Source organism: Salmo salar, unplaced genomic scaffold, assembly GCF_905237065.1.
Source record: "Salmo salar unplaced genomic scaffold, Ssal_v3.1, whole genome shotgun sequence".
Classification (NCBI taxonomy): Eukaryota; Metazoa; Chordata; class Actinopteri; order Salmoniformes; family Salmonidae; genus Salmo; species Salmo salar.
This window is the reverse complement of record NW_025550940.1, coordinates 300864-326645: the sequence shown is the minus strand read 5'-3', so window position 1 is coordinate 326645 and position 25782 is coordinate 300864. Positions and strand designations below refer to the sequence as shown.

At 40.7% G+C, this 25782-nt stretch overlaps 1 protein-coding gene across 1 annotated transcript in view; it reads right to left on the bottom strand.

Annotated features, from left to right (window-relative positions):
• The window catches only part of LOC123740618 (zinc finger protein 436-like), a 47875-nt gene extending 23344 nt beyond the window's left edge, over window positions 1-24531 (bottom strand). Inside the window, exons 1-2 of the mRNA XM_045714132.1 lie at window positions 23959-24531; window positions 20308-20813 (exon numbers count right to left, since the gene is read on the bottom strand). Of these exons, the coding sequence (XP_045570088.1) occupies window positions 20308-20813; window positions 23959-24343 (891 nt within the window). The 5' untranslated portion in view covers window positions 24344-24531. The remainder of the gene's footprint in view (window positions 1-20307; window positions 20814-23958) is intronic.
• Window positions 24532-25782: the final 1251 nt, after the last annotated feature.

The window sequence follows — 25782 nt, the reverse complement described above, 5'->3', positions numbered from 1 at the left end:
GGTCTACTGCCTGATTGTAATGCAACAACACTGTTTACAAAAGCTTTGTTAAAGAACAAGAAGGCCTGCATACTGTTTACAAAAGCTTTTGTTAAATCAGCACAACAGTTTTCAGCTGTGCTAACATAATTGCAAAAGGGTTTTTCTAATGATCAATTAGCCTTTTAAAATGATAAACTTGGATTAGCACGTGCCATTGGAACACAGGAGTGATGGTTGCTGATAATGGGCCTCTGTAAGCCTATGTAGATATTCCATTAAAGATCAGCCGTTTCCAGCTACAATAGTCATTTACAACATTAACAATGTCGACACTGTTTCTGATCAATTTGATGTTATTTTAATGGACAAAAAATGTGATTTGCTTTCAAAAACAAGGACATTTCTAAGTGACCCCAAACTTTTGTTACACCATGTAGGAGCAGTATAGACCTAGTCTGTTCATTATATACATCTACATGATGTATTGTTACACCAACAAAAAAAAGGGAGATTATATTATTTTATACTAATACAATTGCTCAGACAAAGAGATTTAGTTTAACATGTAAATCTCAAAAGGTAGGCGTCTGAATTATTGCCACCCATGTTTTCAATTCTCCGGCACTCTCCCTTTGGGAGGATAACGACACTGAAATATTTTATGAGATTAGAGAACACATTGGGTGGGATCTTAGACCATTCCTCCAAACGGAATCTCTCCAGAACCTTGATTGACTTTGTCTGCGCTTGTGGACTGCCCTGTTCAATTCAAACCACAGGTTTTCAATGGAGTTCAAGTCCGAAGACTGAGATGGCCATTGAAAATGTTGAGTTTGTGCCCAATTTCTTTGTGGATGTTGATGTGTCTTGCTGGAAGATCCTCTTATGGCCAAGTTTCAGCCTCCTAGCAGAGAGGTAACCAGGTTTTGGGCTAAAATATCCTGGTAGTGGGTAAAGTTTATTTATTCATTTTATACAGTAATTTTTGCTACTCTTTATCAAGGGTATCAATAACTAGATGCTTATTTTGATATCTAGTTATTTGACTGAATCAGAAATACAGATGTGGAGTAGATGTAGAGTTTGTTTTAAATTCTCATTAAAAAAATCTGAACTAATCAAACAACACTTGTTGCTCTTTGTAAGTGTTGATATAATATTAATATTTAATGGAGAGAAAAAAACGTTTCCCTAAACTGCTTTATAATATTATAATTCAATGAAGAATAAAAAAAGTTTTCCCTCCTCAACTACGTTTCCTCCCTCCAGACAGCAGATGGCGATATGTGTCTTTCAGGCGATGTTTCTAGTGTGACGTATAATCTAGTGGACGGAACGCTTCTTCAACAACTGCAGCCACCTCGGTAGCTCGCTAGCCAACAAAGTCGGCACAATCAAGTTCTTTAGACAATTTCGTGGTTTATTTACCACTTTGCTTTAAACATACTTATGTGGAAACAACTAGCTACCCCATTAAATTTAATATTTACGTTGTAAGTCAACTAGCTGGCTGGTTAAATTAGCACTAGTCTAGTCGCTAATGCTAACTAGCTATTATCTCCGACCATGAGTTCACTAAGCTACTCTCCTCCTGCTAAAGAAGAGGATGTCTGCTGGACGGAGAAAGAAGCTCTGGTGAAAGAGGAGGAGGAAGAGGAGGCTGTTACAATACAAAAACAAGTAGAGGGTGAGGCTGTTACAGTGAAAGAAGAGGAAGACGCCTTCAGAGTGAAAGAGGAGGAGGATGTTACTGTGAAAGAAGAGGAGAAAGACGTTTCCGTGAAAGAGGAGGAGGATGTTACTGTGAAAGAAGAGGAGGAAGATGCAGTTTTTGGAGTGGAGGATGAAGTGAAAGAAGATGAAGACGTTTTTGGAATTAAGGCTGAAGAGGGGTCAATTACTGTCAATGATGAAGAGAAGACTGGAGAACTGATTAACACCAGTAAATACAGTGAGTACTATCTTATAAAACAGGGACATTGATCTGATTAACACCAGTAAATACAGTGAGTACTATCTAATAAAACAGGGACACAAACCATTTTGAGAACTTGTTCTCAACTGGCCTACCTGGTTAAATAAAGGTAATATATATATATATATATATATATATATATATATATATATATATATATATATATATATATATATATATATATATATATATATATATATATATATAATAGTAACTTTATTGACAACACCCAAATGGATACTGTCATTAATGTGGTTCTTCAATAATTACACATAATTCATAATACTGTAGCTGTTTAGTTACAGTCACATGTTCAACTATCATCAGCTGATCCAGGAAATCATTTTCTGAATGACAGTCACATGACAAACATCAGGACATGCAACAACAACCAAAGTGCTTCTTCATTCATTACTCTGGTAAAGACAGTTATGCCGTGCTCCATGTTGGATCCAACATCCCTAACAAATTGATGTTTATAAAGTGTTATTGTCTACTTGATTTACTGTAGGGTCTCGTTAGTCTGTTTGGAAACAGAGATACTTAGCTCATCATGTGTAGAGAACTGTTCCTTGATGGATAGGCTATTGTACAACACACAGAGATATTTTCCTATATTTGTTGTTAGGTGAAGTTATGGGTCCTACAGTAGGTCTATGTTATTGTTAGGTGAAGTTATGGGTCCTACAGTAGGTCTATGATATTGTTATGGGTCCTACAGTAGGTCTATGTTATTGTTATGGGTCCTAGAGGACACTATGTATGTCATGCAACAACAACCAACGTGCTTCTTCGTTCATTACATAGGTATGTTTGTTGTTAGGTGAAGTTATAGGCCAATTTGGCAAACAGTGTACAAACCCTCATTGTCAGGCTGATGGAAAAGCCAAAGAGCATTTTACTGGTTGAAGTGTTTTTTACGTACAAAGTGGTTGATTTGCGATGACGACACAAACGTTATATTAAGCAGGACATTCAAACGAGCCTTACAATTATAATCCAAAGTAGTGTGAAATGCACTCATAATCAACCTGGTAATGGAGGTTACTCCCCTGAGTTTTCCCCCATTCACATTCAGAATACATTGTGAAAAACTCAAATCTTTGCTCACCATTTTTGCTCCAGGCAGATATACTACATCCATAACTAGTGGTTTCCTCATTAGCAGATATACTACATCCATAACTAGTGGTTTCCTCATTACCAGACATACTATATCCATAACTAGTGGTTTCCTCATTACCAGATATACTACATCCATAACTAGTGGTTTCCTCATTACCAGATATACTACATCCATAACTAGTGGTTTCCTCATTACCAGATATACTATATCCATAACTAGTGGTTTCCTCATTACCAGATATACTACATCCATAACTAGTGGTTTCCTCATTACCAGATATACTACATCCATAACTAGTGGTTTCCTCATTACCAGATATACTACATCCATAACTAGTGGTTTCCTCATTACCAGATATACTATATCCATAACTAGTGGTTTCCTCATTACCAGATATACTACATCCATAACTAGTAGTTTCCTCATTAGCAGGGAGGAGTTTCTGCAATCAAATTTCATGTGCATCGCTCTCGTGCCGCAATTTTAGCAAACATAGAAAGGGGCCTTTATTGGAGACCAAAAGTCGTCTGGCACACTGCTTAGAGTTTCAACAACATGAATAACTTATTTCTAGCCTACAATCATCGATTTTACTACTAATGTGAAAACAAGACAAAATATGACTATTCTTGCTCATTTTAAGACAATTGTCAAATAATTTTAACATTCATTACGGACGTCAATTGTTGTACAACATCATGGCTACGCTGTTGGCATGACCTTTTACAGTGGATTACCGCTGTTGTGGGCCTTTAATCATCTGTCTGACTTTGTTGTTCACACAGGAGAGATACTTAACTATCGTGGATCCTCTGGGGAGCCTCAACAACCTCATGATGCTGAAGAGGCAGAGAAGAGTCTCTCCACATCAGAACACCTCAATAAACACCTGCAGACATCCACAGGGAAGAGAACTCACTGCTCCTCTGACTGTGGGAAGAGATGCACCTCATCATCAGGCATTCAAATTCATCAGAGAATCAAGACAGGAGAGAAATATTTTAGCTGTGGTCAATGTGGGAAGAGTTTTACTCGGTCAACCAGCCTCATATCACACCAGAGAATACACACAGGAGAGAAACCTTATAGCTGTGGTCAATGTGGGAAGAGTTTTGTTCAATCTACATCTCTGACAGTGCACCAGAGAATACATACAGGAGAGAAACCTTATAGCTGTGGTCAATGTGGGAAGAGTTTTACTAGATCTGACCATCTGACTAAACACCAGAGAACGCACACAGGAGAGAAATCTTATAGCTGTGATCAATGTGGGAAGAGTTTTACTAGATCTGACCATCTGACTAAACACCAGAGAACGCACACAGGAGAGAAATCTTATAGCTGTGATCAATGTGGGAAGAGTTTTACTAGATCTGACTATCTGACTGTACACCATAGGACACACACAGGAGAGAATACATATAGCTGTAATCAATGTGGGAAGAGTTTGCCTACATCAAGCCAGCTGACTTTACACCAGAGAACACACACAGGAGAGAAACCTTATAGCTGTAATCAATGTGGGAAGAGATACTCAGATAAAAGATATCTGACTAAACATCAGAAAATACATGAAGGAGATGTTTCATGATATCAATGAATTAATGTCACAATGTAGAATGTTTTAACATTGTAGTAGCAGTATTTTAATGAATGTCAGAATGTGGAACCCTAAAAGTTTGCCCCCTGTTCAATTGATCTTACCCTCAGTGAAAGATCCAGGCTCTGAAATGAAAGAGTATTATTTATGAGATTTAACAAAAAGTGACTAACAAAGAAAGAGTTGTTACACTTCCCACGTTGGTGACCCACTTCAATCAAAATGCAACACTTCAAAATGTAGCTAGCTGTTTTCTACAATTTGTTATCTAACCAGTGATGTACACATTATTCCCAGATTCTGTGTGGTTTTTGAGCTGTTAGTTTTAACAGGACGTGCAACCTCATTTCCCTCCTCTCGGCACAATTGATTTCAACATGATACCGATGAGTGATGACAAGTGTTTCGTTCCTTTGTTTAGCGACCCCTAAATGTAAATGCATCACTGTTGCCCTGCTTTTAGAATATCAGGGTTCCTTCTCAGATGTGCCAACCCAAATGTACTAGAGCATGACATTGGGGACTGGGCCCCGATCCAACAACATGCCTATCTAGTGAACCCTGAAAAGAGAGAGAAGCTCCGCAGTGAGGTGGAAAGTTACTACGGATATTGCAGGAGTTTCCTCTTGAAATCAGACATGTCCGTGGTAAGGACAACTTGGTTGCTGATTGTCTCAAGGGTGGGCAGTCAAAAAGACTTGTGTTGTGCATTTAACCAGTGTTACCACAATTTATTTTGACACGTTTTTCCGTGTTGGAGATGAGTTTTCTCTTATTCTTTTCTGTATTTAAAAAAACTGCACTGTTGGTTAGGGGCTCATAAGTAAGCATTTCACTGTTAGGTCTACACCTTTTGTATTCAGCGCATGTGACAATTTGATTGCAGTTTTGTTTGTTCCAGTGCTCCAGTTGTCTTGATACATGTGGAGAGTCAACACCTTTAGTTGCTCCACCTTTTTGGTTTACTTCCTGTCTTTAAGTTTGGTGTGGGTTTTTCTTTTGTTTGTCTCTTCTTGGGCAGATTTAGTGGGTCTCATGGTGGGTGTCTTTTATGTCCCAGTTGTTGTTACTAGTCAACTTTCAGTGGACACCCCCATAGTGTCTTTCAGAGACCCTCCTAAAAAACAAGCTTATATTTTGGGTTGGATGTTGCATCATATTGTTAATATTTTAATTAATGGCATTTCCTTACAATGCTCATTAGTCTTTACATTGTTATTCTTCTGTTTTTTATCCTCTTATGTTTGTGTACTAAATATTTCTCTTTGTTTTTTCCTGTGAAGCCATTGTGTTGCATCCATGTCTGACATGTGCTGTATAAATAAAGCTTGATTTGATTTGAACATATTGCAAAACAAATTAACCCAATGACTGACCAATCAACAGACTCTTGGTCCCTCTTAGTATGAAAACAGTATCAATCCCACTTTTCCAGCCTGCTGAAGGCGTGGTGGAGTGGTAAACACCACCCCCGGCTCTACCAGGGGCTTGAGGTGGTCTCCCACAGCTCTGCTTATGTCATGTTCTGTGGCCTTGCCGTTCCATTTCTTGACTGCCCCTGCAACACAGAAATAAACACATTTAGTTATATTATATAAAACTCTCAAAGTAATGGATATGGAGCATCTATGGCCTCAGTTACACCTGGCACCTGAATGTGACCGACGTCATCCGATCACTCCAAGCTGCAAATTAATCACTATTTTAGTAGTTCATTAAAGTAAATAAGGCTTTATGACTGCTGAATACCAACTATCAATCACTTAGATAATGTATTTTCAGGTAAAGATATATCCTTGGGACGTCCCTAGGCCATTTTAGTTGACATTTAAAATGGTTACGGTAGGGGTTAAGGTAGAGATGTCTCAAGGATCCCAGATAGCATTGACCATCGTGCATTCTTCTTTCTCTCTTACATAGCAGGTGTAAAAGAAACAGACAAGGCAATGAATTATGGTCATTGTAGTTAATTACGTTTTATGCGCTAAACTATGTAGAATACTGGCCTGTTGGAAACTACAACTCCCTACTACATCACACAGTTCAGTCTGGATCTGATTTATCTCTAGAGAAACTACAACTTCCTACTACATCACACAGTTCAGTCTGGATCTGATTTATCTCTAGAGAAACTACAACTCCCTACTACATCACAAAGTTTAGTCTGGGTCTGATTTATCGCTAGAGAAACTACAACTCCCTACTACATCACACAGTTCAGTCTGGATCTGATTTATCTCTAGAGAAACTACAACTCCCTACTACATCACACAGTTCAGTCTGGGTCTGATTTATCTCTAGAGAAACTACAACTCCCTACTACATCACACAGTTCAGTCTGGGTCTGATTTATCTCTAGAGAAACTACAACTCCCTACTACATCACACAGTTCAGGCTGGGTCTGATTTATCTCTAGAGAAACTACAACTCCCTACTACATTACACAGTTCAGTCTGGATCTGATTTATCTCTTATGAGGGAAAATCTATGTTAACCTCTTTAAGTTGATATGACTTCTAATGTGTTGAAGGATCTCTTTAAGGTTGAGAAGTTTATGTGTATGTTTGTGTGGGTGTGCAACCACACACCCTCTTGGCAGACAGGCCAAAGGCGCTTGGCCCAATTCAGGGAACCATTGATCTACTTCAGAGGAACTGTGTCTAGAGTGATTTCCTGTTGTTTTGACACCTCACTGGAAAACTAGAATAACTAGCTGTTGCCACAGAACGAGACGACCAATTCACAGTTAGTCTATGTCTCGTTCTCCACACACGTACACATACCAAGATCACGTGTTTACCAACTACACTTGATCGTTGATACTAATCATCATGTTTGAATCTGAGAGTAAATAGAGCCGACTACACTCTAAAAATGAAGGGTTCAACTGGAGTTGTTCTCAGATCCCCTAAGAACCGTAGGGTTCTTGGTCAATGAAAAACAGCCCCAAAAGGTTCTTCAAAGAACTTGTTAGAAGGTGGGTTCATCGAGGAACCTCCGTTGTTGCTGGACTTCTTCCGGGAACTTCGCAATTACAACTGAAAACGATGGTGACAAGTTTGGATGCGACAACAGTTAAAAAGGTTAAGTTAGGTTGATGTTTGGCTCTGAATATGTCTCAATCATTTATAATAATAATATAACATACTAATAATGAATAACGAAGACAATGATGGTTTTCTCTGAATATCTTCCATAACGTTACTATAGTTAATGAACGTAAATATTAGAAAGCCGGCTTTGACCGTCGGCGTTGTATGAGCTACAGTACAGTACCGTTAGCTAGCTAGCTAACGTTATGTCCTAACTAGGCACAACTAGGTTTGGATTATTTCCTCAACTATATTCTTTACCATATATTGTATATCGTTTCCATAAAGCCAACATGGCTTTACACTCATTAATGTAAGTTTCCAATCTAGAGCAGTTCTCACTTTTGTGATAATGAACTAGCTAACGTTAGCTTCGTTAACTAACTAACTAACTAAGGACGGTGACCTGTCCAGACGAGATGTTACAACGAACTGAATCGTCAATGGTGGTCTTCCTCTTTATATAGCCTGCTACAGCATGCAATACTATTAACTCACAAGGGGGCATAACGTTACATGTACAATACTATCCCATTTTGGAAACGTTACATGTACAATACTATCCCATTTTGGAAACGTTACATGTACAATACTATCCCATTTTGGAAACGTTACATGTACAATACTATCCCATTTTGGAAAAGTTACATGTACAAAACTATCCCATTTTGGAAAAGTTACATGTACAATACTATCCCATTTTGGAAACCTTACATATCCACCAATACTATCCCATTTTGGAAACCTTACATGTACAATACTATCCCATTTTGGAAACGTTACATGTACAATACTATCCCATTTTGGAAAAGTTACATGTACAATACTATCCCATTTTGGAAACGTTACATGTACAATACTATCCCATTTTAGAAACGTTACATGTACAATACTATCCCATTTTGGAAACGTTACATGTACAATACTATCCCATTTTAGAAACGTTACATGTACAATACTATCCCATTTTGGAAACGTTACATGTACAATACTATCCCATTTTGGAAACGTTGCATGTACAATACTATCCCATTTTGGAAACGTTACATGTACAATACTATCCCATTTGGGAAACGTTACATGTACAATACTATCCCATTTTAGAAACGTTACATGTACAATACTATCCCATTTTGGAAACGTTACATGTACAATACTATCCCATTTTGGAAATGTTACATGTCCGCACCCTTGTGGAGGGAAATTCATATCTTAGATGGTGGCTGTAGATGGGATTCAAATGCATAATGGTATTAATACAGTGTCTAGACTACCTCTTTTGTATAAATGCCCTTCAGAATCCAAACACAGTATTGCCACGCAGCAAAATGTTGCGTATAATCTTTCAAGTCAGCCTGATAAAATACTGAACAATTTGTGTTCAAAGATATCTTGAAATGTGATATTAGCCCTGTATGGCAGTACTGTTACTGTATGGCAGTACTGTATTGGCTAGTGCTTTCTCCAATATGTTCCTCTATTTTACATTCAATTGTATGTCGATGCCATTTATCTTTACATATTGATGTAGTACATTTACGTTTACGTCATTTAGCAGACACTCTTATCCAGAGCGACTTACAAATTACAAAGTATATATATATAGATATATATATATTAATGCTTGTAAGACTATTCTTTGACACATTTTCAAGAAGAAGATACAGATATGTTGTAGGACAGCTGCATTTGAAGTGTACATTTAACCTACATAGCAGTCAATACAAACTGACATCTATTAGCATACAAATGTGTGCAAATTATCTTTTCAGATCTTCTCAGAAATGAATCAAGTCCATGGGATGGATATAGACAAAAAGATAATTCAAGGACTATCAGAGGTAGAGAGGCGAGGCAGGGGTGAGGACATCATCCTGCTATTTTGACAGTCCCTGAAGGACAATACAGAAGAGGGATTTGCTCTTATTCCTTCCTTTTCTCTAATGTATTTTGTAATAAAATTATCAAGTGTAGTAAGATCATTGCTTTACTTTACTAGGACTGGAGACCACAGCAGCGATTCTGCTCTTTACCAGGGCCGGTCATAAAGATGGAAAACTTCCTAACATAACTAAGTGGATACGATATACACACTAAAGCTGAAAAATCTGTATTTAGCATCAAGTCTACAATATTGTTAGTTGACCTGTGATTCATTTTTAATGTTTTTATTGTACATCCTTATTTTGTAACTGTCATGAAAAGCACTATACAAAGTAAATGTATTATTTATTATGGTCTGACATGTCTGCAGAAATGTTGCAATTTGGTAATGTGTTTTGTTTGGTAAATTGTTTTGTAAATATTAAACATTTGTGGTGCAACTAAATAAACAATGAATTATATAAATCAATATTGTCAATATTGTTATTATTAAAATATTTTTTTTATATTGCAGGGAGAGTGGACAGGGAGTTTAAAAAATCAAATCAAATCAAATGTATTTATATAGCCCGTCTTACATCAGCTGATATCTGAAAGTGCTGTACAGAAACCCAGCCTAAAACCCCAAACAGCAAGCAATGCAGGTGTAGAAGCACGGTGGCTAGGAAAAACTCCCTAGAAAGGCCAAAACCTAGGAAGAAACCTAGAGAGGAACCAGGCTATGAGGGGTGGCCAGTCCTCTTCTGGCTGTGCCGGGGTGGAGATTATAACAGAACATGGCCAAGATGTTCAAATGTTCATAAATGACCAGCATGGTCAAATAATAATAATCATAGTAGTTGTCGAGGGTGCAACAAGTCAGCAACTCAAGAGTAAGTGTCAGTTGGCTTTCAAAAAGGTTCTTTGAGGAACCATGATAAGGGGTTCTTCAAATAACTTATAGGGCTTCCCACAAAAGGTTCTTCAAATAACTTTTAGGGGTTCCCTCACAGATTCAATTTGAAGAACCCCTAAAGGATACTCCAGGAACCTTCACTTTTTAGAGTGTATATTGATAAAAGTCACCTGGTCCGAGAGACATTTACATAGTTATACACAGCCCAATTTGGGATGACTATTTTGGGGCGAAATAGCGGCCACAACAGACAGACCTGATATCGACCATAATTCAACGTCCTTGGACGTCACGTGCTGACTGGTGTCGTGTCTTTGGCTATGCCGGATTAAGTGATATGACATGCTAACTTATAAAATGATTTCTCTGTAATTAATATTACCTGATTAAGCTAATCATGTAAATGTAATTAACTAGAAAGTCGGGGCACCACGGAAGAACGTTTATAGAGCCGTTATCTTCCGAATAAACTCTTAAAATACTTTGTAATATTTTACATCGATAGCAGTCAATATTAACCCTTGTCTTATTTTCAGTCTCATAATGAAAGTTGTAAATTCTTGGTTATCTTCACGAACCCTGGCTAACAAGTTGAATCAGCAATACAAAATTGGGTTTAAATTACCGCCCATTTGGAAAAGGAAAATGCAATAAATATTTACTCTGAGCTGCGCTTCGGTAGATTGGTCGTAGATGCTGGCCGGGTTGGCCAACAGATCTTCCTGTCCTCGGGAAGAATGTCTCTGGTGGTAAATTGAATACGTGGTGGTATCTTCGTCTGTTTGTTAGACTGGGTCCGTCATCCGTCCTTTCCTAGCCCACGTCTACAGCGGCCGCTGCTAACTCAACGGCTAGGAAGTATCACTTCTGTAGTGAATAAGCTCAAAGTTCATACCAGTTCATACCATAGCTCACGCCGAGGTTGGCTTAGTTCTGTCCTTGACATGTGTGTCCTTCTAACGTAGAGGCTGCAGTACTGGAACAACCGGTTATCTTTTCGTCAAAGGCTTATATAGTGGAGAGGGGGGAAGGATGTGTTTCATCGTTTATAACCCCTCCTCTTCACAGGGGTGGGCCACTGATCAAGCAGGGCACTTTCCTTAATAAAACCCAATTCTCTCATTTGGAAGCTAAAATTACATTTAATCTACTAACAAACAATTTCAATATCAAACATTTCAATTGCATAACAATTCCATGTGACTCTGATAACTAGAGGGTGTATACTTTCTCAGGTACAGTTTGTGTCGTCCTGTCATCAGTCATAATGTCTCAGATGACAACAGAACTGACATACATACTCATTACGTTCCCAAGCATATTTACAACTGGTTTTATTACCAAAATATGGTTCCTTTTCCCCATTTGTTGGATGTTCCCAGACTCTCTATATTTAACACAGGCTATTCAAGTCCTTCAGTACGGTCAGAGAGGGGAAGGGAGAAAGGTATTTATGGGGGGGGTCATAAACCTTACCCACAGGCCAACGTCATCACAGTCCCTCCATGTTGGGTTCAATCTTGCGATTAAACTGCATGTTGTAAACCAACATAAAAATGAACGTGGGTTGTCCTGGTTGTGGATCATCGTTGTGGTCCCCATCTGGCGGTCGACCCGGGTAGGGTGTCTGCAAATGAAGAAGTCCACTCCAAGGCTGGGCAGCAGATGTCCAGTTGGTGGTTGCTTTGCAGTCCCCCCTCTGGTGGTCGACCCGGGTAGGGTCTCTGCAAATGAAGAAGTCCGTTCCATGGCTCGGCAGCGGATGTCCGGATTGGGATCGCCGTTCCGGACCCGTCGTCTGGTCGTCCAGACTGGAATATCTGGGCAGTAACTTAGGCAGATGTTAACAACGCACACACACTCATGAAATATATCATTACATTTCCCCCCAAATGAGCGGCGTTGTGGCACTAACTGATGGTTGTATGGGGGAGTTGTTTATGGCTCTATCACTTTCTATGTGCCAAAGAAAATGAAACAAAATTAATGAAAACATAAACCAAACAAAATAGTTATGCCACCTTAATCATCTAATTGGACTGTATTCTATCTACGTCCATGGTCTTGGCAAAATGACCCTATCATGGCATTGTCTAATGACATATTTAGGGCTTTCCTAATTTGCGGGGTGGCGCTTAGGGTACTATCCTAAGTTGACAACTATATGATAAGTCTACAGCTGTAAGGCACTAGTTTTGGGCAGTCTACAGGATGACCTATGGACTTCTGGTTAGAAAACTGGTGAGTGCTGTAGAGTCAAAGGCCTAGAAGTAAATGTTCAACTTTACTAAGGCTGGTATTTTGCTTGGACCCTTAAGTGATCCTAGCATAAATCCTAATTGGATGTTCCGTTGTGCATGTGCGTTTATGCTTACACAATCGCGCATGTCAAGGGAAGAAAACCAAGTATCCTGGCAGATTACAACTTGTTCAGAATGAGTCTGACGTAGTCAGGTAATTTTCAGGTCAATGCCTGAAGGTCAGTCAGAATTGGTGTCAAGGGAGTCTGTAGTAGTTTTCTACAAGACACGGTGTCTTCCACTATTGTAGTGGCGGTAGGAATGAAGTCTATTTCATAGCTATGTTATCCATGGAGGAGCTAACCTCACGACGGAAGTACTCTTTAAGTATTAGACCAGTCGTACGTGGTGTGATCATGGTTCATGACTTCTAATAACTTTTCTCCTGAACGGAGGGTTCTATTTATTAGTGGCATGTGTTAATCATTGGAAGAGTGCAATGGAGATTCCCTTCCCCGTGTTGCACTCTGAGTGACTCCTATGTCGCTATTATCAATAGCAATTTAACTTGTGAGGTTACTAATCCTCTTACTGAGTGTTGCTGGACTGACTGTGGTATTGGTACTGGTATTCAAGGGGTCCAGTTGTCCTACCGATTTATTCTGAAATATTATCTACCGGAACACATGATTGGAGCATATTACTAGTTGTATTGTAGTTGAACCTACACATGGCAAGGAATGATTATTGTTGCCATTTGTTTTGGAGGTGGACAAGTCCATTGGACTTCCTTTACGACCAGTGTGGTACACCTCAGAACTATCTTAGATGTGTTCTAAGATAATCCCCGTCTAGGGGCCTGTCTGCTCCTCACTGTTCTCATAGGGGAGTTTACAACTAGATTTGATTTATGCTCTGGCGGCCTCGTACGGTGTTGTCCGTAGTCTCGACCCCCCCACCGGCCTCGATGAGGCTCATCATGGGTCTGGGCTACTATTCCCCCCCTTTGTGTCTCGGGACCCCCCCACCAGCGGGTGGTGTTGGTGTCCGAGGCGCAAACGAAAAGGTCGGACCCTATGTACGAGTTGTCAGTGGCCGCGTTATTATGAGAATGGCTGTAACCTTTCAACCAAATCTCCTGGTGTTTGTGCTTCAACACCCTCAGTGGCTGTCGAGGTCTGTCAGTCACCACCGCGTCCGCGTGTAGCAACCTTTTCAGTACCTGCAAACTAAGACGAGGATATTGGTCTGTGATATCGCAAAGAGTTTCACCAGTGGGAGTCATCGGGTCAGTTGCTGGACTGACGCCATTAGTGTCATTGTAAGGGGTGACAGTCCACAACAAAGCAGAAGGTGTATCATCGGAAGCAGAGTGTACTCTGCGCATCAATGTTTTTCTTGCTGAGACGGCCGCAGTGCTTGCGGAAGTGTCCGAAGGGCAAGAGAAATTCATCTCAACTACCGTATTGCACGACTGCAAGGAGGAGGGAAGAACCTCAACGGTTCTCTAACCTCCCAGAAGACCACGCAAAATCAAATCAAATCAAATCAAATGTATTTTTATATAGCCCTTCGTACATCAGCTGATATTCTCAAAGTGCTGTACAGAAACCCAGCCTAAAACCCCAAACAGCAAGCAAAGCATGTGAAAGAAGCACGGTGGCTAGGAAAAACTCCCTAGGAAAAACTCCCTAGAAAGGCCAAAAACCTAGGAAGAAACCTAGAGAGGAACCAGGCTATGAGGGGTGGCCAGTCCTCTTCTGGCTGTGCAGGGTGGATATTATAACAGAACATGGTCAAAATGTTAAAATGTTAAAATGTTCATAAATGACCAGCATGGTCAAATAATAATAATCATAGTAGTTGTCGAGGGTGCAACAAGCACGTCCGGTGAACAGGTCAGGGTTCCATAGCCGCAGGCAGAACAGTTGAAACTGGAGCAGCAGCACGGCCAGGTGGACTGGGGACAGCAAGGAGTCATCATACCAGGTAGTCCTGAGGCATGGTCCTAGGGCTCAGGTCCTCCGAGAGAAAGACAGAAAGAGAGAAAGAGAGAATTAGAGAGAGCATATTTAAATTCACACAGGACACCGGATAAGACAAGAGAAATACTCCAGATGTAACAGACTGACCCTAGCCCCCCGACACATAAACTACTGCAGCATAAATACTGGAGGCTGGGACAGGAGGGATCAGAAGACACTGTGGCCCCATCCGATGATACCCCCGGACAGGGCCAAACAGGCAGGATATAACCCCACCCACTTTGCCAAAGCACAGCCCCCACACCACTAGAGGGATGTCTCCAACCACCAACTTACCGTCCTAAGACAAGGCCGAGTATAGCCCACAACGATCTCCGCCATGGCACAACCCAAGGGGGGGGCGCCAACCCAGACAGGAAGACCACCAAAATCAAGCCTCCCAGGAACTATAGACCTTCCGCTGCTTTCTAAAATATCATCATTTATTATCCACATTTCAATAATCTGATTCAGCATATTTCTATATGTTACTATCCAAACGACAGATTAAGACTCATTTCCACAGTCAAACAACTCTCATATCACAGTCACACAACTCTCATACCACAGTCACACAACTCTCATATCACAGTCGCACAACTCTCATATCACAGTCACACAACTCTCATTTCACAGTCACAACTCTCATATCACAGTCACACAACTCTCATATCACAGTCACACAACTCTCATATCACAGTCACAACTCTCATATCACAGTCACAGCTCTCATATCACAGTCACACAACTCTCATATCACAGTCACAACTCTCATACCACAGTCACACAACTCTCATACCACAGTCACACAACTCTCATACCACAGTCACACAACTCTCATATCACAGTCACACAACTCTCATACCACAGTCACACAAATCTCATACCACAGTCACACAACTCTCATACCACAGTCACAACTCTCATACCACAGTCACACAACTCTCATATCACAGTCACAACTCTCATACCACAGTCACACAACTCTCATATCACAGTCACACAATGCTATTCTCAAACATACCTAATCAATTAGTTGTTTTTCAACAATATATTAACCTGCAGGAACATTTTCACATTTCTATCTCATGGTTAGTTCCTAGGATAATGTAACTCATACATTTACATCTTTCAATACTTCTAAAATGGTGTCCAGGTTTAAAATAATTACAGGTTTAAAACAATTACAGGTGCACCTTACTATCTTATACTATATCATAAATAGTCTTAACTAGTAAACACAGATTCTAGTTTTCATCCAGTTTACAGAGATAGCTGACTGGGCCCTGTTTACACCTCCACACAGGAATGCACACTCAGAGCCTCCTGACTGGGCCCTGTTTACACCTCCACACAGGAATGCACACTCAGAGCCTACTGACTGGGCCCTGTTTACACCTCCAAGGTTCCCCCCTCACACAGGAATACACACTCAGAGCCTACTGACTGGGCCCTGTTTACACCTCCACACAGGAATGCACACTCAGAGCCTCCTGACTGGGCCCTGTTTACACCTCCAAGGTGCCCCCCTCACACAGGAATACACACTCAGAGCCTACTGACTGGGCCCTGTTTACACCTCCACACCGGAATACACACTCAGAGCCTACTGACTGGGCCCTGTTTACACCGCCACACAGGAACACACACTCAGAGCCTACTGACTGGGCCCTGTTTACACCTCCAAGGTGCCCCCCTCACACAGGAATACACACTCAGAGCCTACTGACTGGGCCCTGTTTACACCTCCACACAGGAATGCACACTCAGAGCCTCCTGACTGGGCCCTGTTTACACCTCCACACAGGAATGCACACTCAGAGCCTACTGACTGGGCCCTGTTTACACCTCCACACAGGAACACACACTCAGAGCCTCCTGACTGGGCCCTGTTTACACCTCCAAGGTGCCCCCCTCACACAGGAATACACACTCAGAGCCTACTGACTGGGCCCTGTTTACACCTCCACACAGGAACACACACTCAGAGCCTACGAGGCTTTTCTAAAAACTACACTTTGCGTGTTTCGCTCACCTCTCTTTTTTTTTTTTTAAACTACGTTTGAGATGTGGTATCCACTCGGCTCGCTGCCTCTCAGATCAAAGGTGGGTCCATCTGCTCCGTTCCTGAAGTGTGGTCTCCCTGAGATCCCAAGTTTGAGGGATCCCTCGTGCACCATTTACCCAGGTCATCAGGAGTCAGGTCATTTACACAGGTCGTCAGGAGCCAGGTCATTGACCCAGGTCATCAGGTCATTGACCCAGGTCGTCAGGAGTCAGGTCTTTTACCCAGGTCATCAGGAGTCAGGTCATTTACCCAGGTCGTCAGGAGCCAGGTCATTGACCCAGGTCATCAGGTCATTTACCCAGGTCGTCAGGAGTTAGGTCATTTACCCAGGTCGTCAGGTCATTTACCCAGGTCATCAGGAGTCAGGTCATTGACCCAGGTCGTCAGGTCATTTACCCAGGTCATCAGGAGTCAGGTCATTTACCCAGGTCATCAGGAGCCAGGTCATTTACCCAGGTCGTCAGGAGTCAGGTCATTAGGAGCCAGGTCATTTACCCAGGTCGTCAGGTCATTTACCCAGGTCATCAGGAGCCAGGTCATTTACCCAGGTCATCAGGAGCCAGGTCATTTACCCAGGTCATCAGATCATTTACCCAGGTCATCAGGAGCCAGGTCATTTACCCAGGTCATCAGGTCATTTACCCAGGTCGTCAGGTCATTTACCCAGGTCATCAGTAGTCAGGTCATTTACCCAGGTCATCAGGAGCCAGGTCATTTACCCAGGTCATCTACCCAGGTCGGCAGGAGTCAGGTCATTTACCCAGGTCGTCAGGAGCCAAGTGAAGATTCACATCCCCATCGCCAAATGTGGTGGTTCACTTCTTTAATATCAATTGAGGAGACAACCTTATCACACAAGTCAGAGTTATTCTTAAACTAAATCTTTATTCACTTATAAGGGAGCAGGTCAATATAACGTACACATATAAAGTTAATCAATTGAGTGCCCTACGATAATGATGGCTGGTGGACCCACGGGACAAAAGTACAAAGGTCTTTTATAGCCCTTTCAACCTACATGACGAACAACAGATGTATAGAACGGGTCACAAGGTTAAGATTTGTATGAAAGATACTTATAATTCTCAGCAGACAGTATCTGCTGTAAAAACAGTACTCTTTGTGTAGAGACCAGGGTCTGGCCCTGGGGTCATCTCTCCCTGGTCCCATATAGAACAGAAACATTAACTCATGCTCTGGAATGTGGTCTCTTTAGGTTTTATCACCCAAAAGACATTGTAAATCTCCTGACAGTGTTTTCTCCCAGAGGCCCATCCTCAGTAGAACACACAGACACAATAGTTCTAAGAACCCTCTATTCTGTTGCATAAAACAACCATTTGTTGCAATAAAAGTATTATAACATAATGTTGCAGTTTTACTCTCAGTGTCCACTGAAAGTTGACTAGTAACAACAACTGGGACCTAAAAGACACCCACCATGAGACCCACTAAATCTGCCCAAGAAGAGGAAAACAAAAGAAAAACACACACCAAACTTAAAGACAGGAAGCAAACCAAAAAGGTGGAGCAACTAAAGGTGTTGACTCTCCACATCTATCAAGACAACTGGAGCACTGGGCCAGACACTCTTAAATAGAACCTGGACCAGCTCAGGTGAAACACCTTCCCACTAACGAGATGGACAAGCCAGCACAGGTGTAACACATACTGACTAACGAGGTGACACCAATCAGTGCGTCCTACGTGCTAACGAGCTAGACGTGCTAACGAGCTAGACGGGCTAACGGGCTAGACGGGCTAACGAGCTAAAGTTCAACCTCAAAACATAAATGGAAAAACCAAAGCCTGTAACACCTTTCCCCTTAAGACAACAAATATATCCTATATTTTTGTTGGACAAGTTTGCTCACCACCAACAGAAAACAACTTCCATTTCATATTATAATCAACTACAATGCTTCACCTTCACAAACATGGTGTCTACTGGCTGTCAACAATTAAAAACAAGAAAAAAACACGTATTACTAAATAATAATATACAATCGTATTATTTTTTTCATTTTATTCTTTATAGAATCCGAAAAATCACTAGCTTCTAGAACTCTCGTCCACTTTTCATTTAACCTTTATTTAATTAGGCAAGTCAGTTAAGAACAAATTGTTATCGACAATGACGGCCTAGGAACAGTGGGTTCAACATATTTTTACCTTGTCAGCTCGGGGATTCGATCCAGCAACTTTTTGGTTACTGCCTCAACGCTCTAACCACTAGGCTACTTGGAAGTACGTTGAAATTAAGTTGTTTTCAAGTAATTTAACTACAACCGAAACGAATATAGGACATCGGGCATAGGCTTCTTTTCAAAGACATTTTGCTAGATGGGATAGCGCCAATGTCAAAACACAGTTTTCAATAACAAATACGCAGAAACAGTTTGTGATATATTGAAAAACTAAACATATAATGTGCTATATATACAAACATCTGCCACAATAATCATATTACTTGTATTTTTTTGACAAGTAGCAATAAATCACTGATATCGTCAGGGGGGAAATCAGGTTGTACTGTTGTTGAAACTAACACAAATAAAAAAACATGGAAATGGGAGATATATTTTACCTCACTGGTTAGAGGACAACCTGCAGAAGACAGTCAGCTATATTTTGGAATGATGCATTTAAATTTAGGGATCGCTAAACAAAGGAATGCAACACTTATTTGTCATCACTCATCGATATCACGATGAGATCAATTGTCAGAGAGGGAGATGAGATTGCAAGTCCTGTTAAAACTAACAGCTCAAAAACCACACGGAATCTGGGAATAATGTGTAAATCCCTGGTTAGAGGACAACTTGTAGAAAACAGCTAGCTACCTTTTGAAGTGTTGCATTTTGATTCCAGTGGGTCACCAACATGTTAAGTGTAACAGAACTCTTTTTTTGTTACTCACTTTTTGTTAAATCTCATATATAGTACTCTTTCAATTCAGAGCCTGGATTTTCCCCCTGAGGCTAATATCCATATCATGTTGAAATCAATAGAACAGGGGACAAACGTTTAGGCTTCTACATTGTGACATCATTAAAATACTCCTACTACAATGTTAAAACATTCTACATTGTGACATTATTACATTGTGACATTATTTCATTGATATCATGAAATAACTCCATGTATTTCCTGATGTTTAATCAGAGATCTTTTACTAGAGTATCTCTTCTCACATTGATTACAGCTATAAGCTTTCTCTCCTGTGTGTGTTCTTTGGTGTCTAGTCAGCATGCTAGAACAAGTAAAACTCTTCCCACATTGAGCACAGCTATAAGGTTTCTCTACCATGTGTGTTTTCTGGTGGTATATCAGGCTGCTTAGCAGAGTAAAACTCTTCCCACATTCATCACAGCTACACGGTTTCTTTACTGTGTGTGTTCTCTGGTGTGATATCAGAGCGATTAAAATAGGAAAACTCCTCCCACATTGATCACAACTGTAAGTTCTCTCTCTTGTGTGTGTTCTCTGGTGTATAATAACATAACTAGATTTATAAAAACTCTTCCCACATTGATCACAGCTATAAGGTTTCTCTCCTGTGTGTGTTCTCTGGTGTGATATCAGGCTGGTTGACAGAGGAAAACTCTTCCCACAGTCAGAGCAGAAGTAAGGTTTCTCTTTTGTGTGATTTCTCAGGTGTATTTTGAGTTCTGATGAAGATTTTAAAAAATTCCCACAATCAGAGCAGTAGTGAGAATTATCACTTGTGTGAATTCTCCAGTGTGATATAATGCCTGATGAGGTGCATCTCTTCCCACAGTCAAAGCAGCGGTGTGATCTTTTCCCTGTGGTTTTCCGCTGGCGTTTCTTGAGGTGTTCTGATGTGGAGAGATTCTTCTCTGCCCTGTCAGCATCATGAGGTTGTTGAGGCTCCCCAGAGGACCCACGATAGTACCGTCTCTCTCCTGTGTGAACAACAAAGTCAGACAGATGGTTAAAGGCCCACAACAGCGGTAATCCACTGTAAAAGGTGATGCCAACAGCGTAGCCATGATGTTGTACAACAATTGACGTCTGTAATGAATGTAATGATTACTTGATATTTGTCTTAAAATGAGCAAGAATAGTCATATTTTGTCTTGTTTTCACATTAGTAGTAACATCGATGATTGTAGGCTAGAAATAAGTTATTCATGTTGTTGAAACTCTAAGCAGTGTGCCAGACGACTTTTGGTCTCCAATATAGGCCCCTTTCTGTGTTTGCTAAAATTGCGGCATGAGGGCAATTTGATTGCAGAAACTCCTCCCTGCTAATGAGGAAACCGATAGTTATGGATGTACTATATCTGGTAATGAGGAAACCACTAGTTATGGATGTAGTATCTCTGGTAATGAGGAAACCACTAGTTATGGATGTAGTATATCTGGTAATGAGGAAACCGATAGTTATGGATGTAGTATATCTGGTAATGAGGAAACCACTAGTTAGTTATGGTTGTAGTATATCTGGTAATGAGGAAACCACTAGTTATGGATGTAGTATATCTGCTAATGAGGAAACCACTAGTTATGGATGTAGTATATCTGGTAATGAGGAAACCACTAGTTATGGATGTAATATATCTGCATGGAGCAAAAATGGTGAGCAAAGATTTGAGTTTTTCACAACGTATTCTGAATGTGAATGGGGGAAAACTCAGGGGAGTAACCTCCATTACCAGGTTGCTTATGAGTGCATTTCACACTACTTTGGATTATAATTCTAAGGCTCGTTTGAATGTCCTGCTTAATGGTGCAAAGGTCCCGAGCTTACGGCTACGTAGGTCGAGTGCATTTTCATTCACCCGTCGCTGGAAGCCCCGCCTTCCACAGGTGATGAGCGCGAGGCTCGGGTTTATTCCTTAAATTTAATACCGCTCTTCATCGACCCAGGAAGGGGTGGGGCCAAACAGGTGTTGTACCTCGTTTCCCTCCTTCAGGGAACAGTAATTATAGTGTTAGGTTCTAATTATTCAGAGTAAATAACTCACGGACACTAGAGAAGCTTAACCAAGTTTAATTCTTCCCAAAGGGTCATTACAACTGTAATTCAGACAAAAACATGTTATCATTCCCCATGCCGACCCAAACGGATACTAAATGAAACGGCCCCTGGCAGACCACCCATACCTGACCCCGCAAGATGCGTCAGTTTTGTCAATTTATTAATTGTCTTTTGTTTGAAACACTCCTGTCAATGTTGAGTAAGGACGCACACCTAATTACGCATATAGAAGTAGGACTAGTCTTCCTGGCCTGTGTGCAAATGTAGGTCTATAAATGTGCCCATTTGGGGATGTCTGATAGTATTTCTGATTGTCTTAACGCACCACCACTAATGAGTTGTGGAGCTTCTCAAAGCAAATGTTTCTTCACCTCAAACAGCAAGTGCACCTCAGCCACGCTCAAGGTCCTAAACGATATCTTAACCGCCATCGATAAGAAACAATACTGTGCAGCCGTATTCATTGACCTGGCCAAGGCTTTCGACTCTGTCAATCACCACATCCTCATCGGCAGACTCAATAGCCTTGGTTTCTCAAATGATTGCCTCGCCTGGTTCACCAACTACTTCTCTGATAGAGTTCAGTGTGTCAAATCGGTGGGCCTGTTGTCCGGACCTTTGGCAGTCTAGTCTCTATGGGGGTGCCACAGGGTTCAATTCTTGGGCCGACTCTCTTCTCTGTATACATCAATGATGTCGCTCTTGCTGCTGGTGAGTCTCTGATCCACCTCTATGCAGACGACACCATTCTGTATAATTCTGCCCCTTCTTTGGACACTGTTAACAACCCTCCCGACGAGTTTCAATGCCATACAACTCTCCTTCCGTGGCCACCAACTGCTCTTAAATACAAGTAAAACTAAATGCATGCTCTTCAACCGATCGCTGCCTGCACCTGCCCGCCCGTCCAGCATCACTACTCTGGACGGTTCTGACTTAGAATATGTGGACAACTGTCTGGTTAGACTGTCAAACAGCTCCAATCCAAAGTTAAATCAAGAATTGGCTTCCTATTTCGCAACAAAGCATCTTTCACTCATGCTGCCAAACATACCCTCAAAACTGACCATCCTACCGATCCTCGACTTCGGCGATGTCATTTACAAAATAGCCTAGAATACCCTACTCAATAAATTGGATGCAGTCTATCACAGTGCCATCCGTTTTGTCACCAAAGCCCCATATACTACCCACCACTGCGACCTGTAAGCTCTCGTTGGCTGGCCCTTGCTTCATACTCGTCGCCAAACCCACTGGCTCCAGGTCATCTACAAGACCCTGCTAGGTAAAGTTCCCCCTTATCTCAGCTCGCTGGTCACCATAGCAGCACCCATCTGTAGCACGCGCTCCAGCAGGTATATCTCTGGTCACCCCCAAAGCCAATTCCCCCTTCGGCCGCCTCTCCTTCCAGTTCTCTGCTGCCAATGACTGGAACGAACTACAAAAATATCTGAAACTGGAAAGACTTATCTCCCTCACTCGCTTTAAGCACCAGCTGTCAGAGCAGCTCACAGATCACTGCACCTGTACATAGCCCATCTATTATTTAGCTCAAACAACTACCTCTTCCCCTACTGTATTTATTTATTTTGCTCCTTTGCACCCCATTATTTCCATTTCTACTTTGCACTTTCTTCTACTTCAAATCTACCATTCCAGTGTTTTACTTGCTATATTGTATTTATATTGCCTTTTTGTCTTTACCTCCCTTATCTCACCTCATTTGCTCACATTTTATATAGACTTATTTTTCTAATGTATTATTGACTGTATGTTTGTTTTACTCCATGTGTAACTCTGTGTTGTTGTATGTTGTCGAACTGCTTTTCTTTATCTTGGCCAGGTCGCAATTGTAAATGAGAACTTGTTCTTAACTTGCCTACCTGGTTAAATAAAGGTGAAAAAAATAAAATAAAATAAAAGATCAGTGTCCCCGTTTTATTAATAGTACTCGCTGTATTTACTGGTGTTAATCAGATCAATGACCCTGTTTTTTAAAGATAGTACTCACTGTATTTGCTGGTGTTAATCAGATCAATGTCCCTGTTTTATTAGATAGTACTCACTGTATTTACTGGTGTTAATCAGTTCTCCAGTCTTCTCTTCTTCGTCCTCCTCTAATGTGACAGTAATCTCCCCCTCTTCATCCTTCATTCCAAAAACGTCTTCATCTTCTTTCACTTCATCCTCCACTCCAAAAACTGCATCCTCCTCTTTCTCTTCCTCCTCTTCTTTCACAGTAATATCCTCCTCCTCTTTCACTCTGAACGCGTTTTTCTCTTCTTTCTCTGTAATGTCTTTCTCTTCTTCTTTCACTGTAACAGCCTCACCCTCTACTTGTTTTTGTATTGAAACATCTTTCTCTTCCTCCTCCTCTTTCAAGAGAGTTACTTTCTCCGACCAGCAGACCTCATCTTCTTTATCAGGAGGAGAGTAGCTTAGTGAACTCATGGTCGGGGATGTTAGCTAGCTAGGCTAATGCTAACTTAACCAGCCAGCTAGTTGACTTACAACGTAAATATTACATTTAATGGGGTAGCTAGTTGTTTCCACATAAGTATGTTTAAAGCAAAATGGCAAATAAACCACGAAATTGTCTAAAGAACGTGAATGTTCCGACTTTGTCGGCTAGCGAGCTACCGAGGTGGCTGCAGTTGTTGAAGAAGCGTTCCGTCCACTAGATTATACGTCACACTAGAAACATCGCCTGAAAGACACATATCGCCATCTGCTGTCTGGAGGGAGGAAACGCAGTTGAGGAGGGAAAACTATTTTTATTCTTCATTGAATTATAATATTATAAAGCAGTTTAGGGAAACGGTTTTTTCTCTCCATTAAATATTAATATTATATCAACACTTACAAAGAGCAACAAGTGTTGTTTGATTAGTTCAGATTTTTATGAGAATTTAAAACAAACTCTACATCTACATCTGTATTTCTGATTCAGTCAAATAACTAGATATCAAAATAAGCACCTAGTTATTGATACCCTTGATAAAGAGTAGCAAAAATTACTGTATAAAATGAATAAATAAACTTTACCCACTACCAGGATATTTTTGCCCAAAACCTGGTTACCTCTCTGCTAGGAGGCTGAAACTTGGCCATAAGAGGATCTTCCAGCAAGACACATCAACATCCACAAAGAAATGGTTAATTGGGCACAAAAATCAACATTTTTAATGGCCATCTCAGTCTTCGGACTTGAATTCCATTGAAAACCTGTGGTTTGAATTGAACAGGGCAGTCCATAAGCGCAGACAAAATAAATCAAGGACATGGAGAGATTCTGTATGGAGGAAGGGTCTAAGATCCCACCCAATGTGTTCTCTAATCTCATAAAACATTTGAGTGTCGTTATCCTCCCAAGGGGAGGCTGTTGGAGTATTGAAAACATGGGTGGCAATAATTCAGACCCCTACATTTTGAGAATTACATGTTAAACTAAATATTTCTCTCTGAGCAATTGAATTAGTATAAAATGATGTAATTTCCCTTTATTTTGGTGTAACAATACATCATATAGATGTATATAATGCACAGACTAGGTCTATACTGCTCCTACATGGTGTAACAATACATCATGTAGATGTATATAATGAACAGACTAGGTCTATACTGCTCCTACATGGTGTAACAATACATCATGTAGATGTATATAATGAACAGACTAGGTATATACTGCTCCTACATGGTGTAACAATACATCATGTAGATGTATATAATGAACAGACTAGGTCTATACTGCTGCTTCATGGTGTACCAATACATCATGTAGATGTATATAATGAACAGACTAGGTTCTATCCTATTCCATTGTATCTTAGTCTATGTATTACTCATCTCATATGTATATACTGTATTCTATCCTATTCTACTGTATCTGT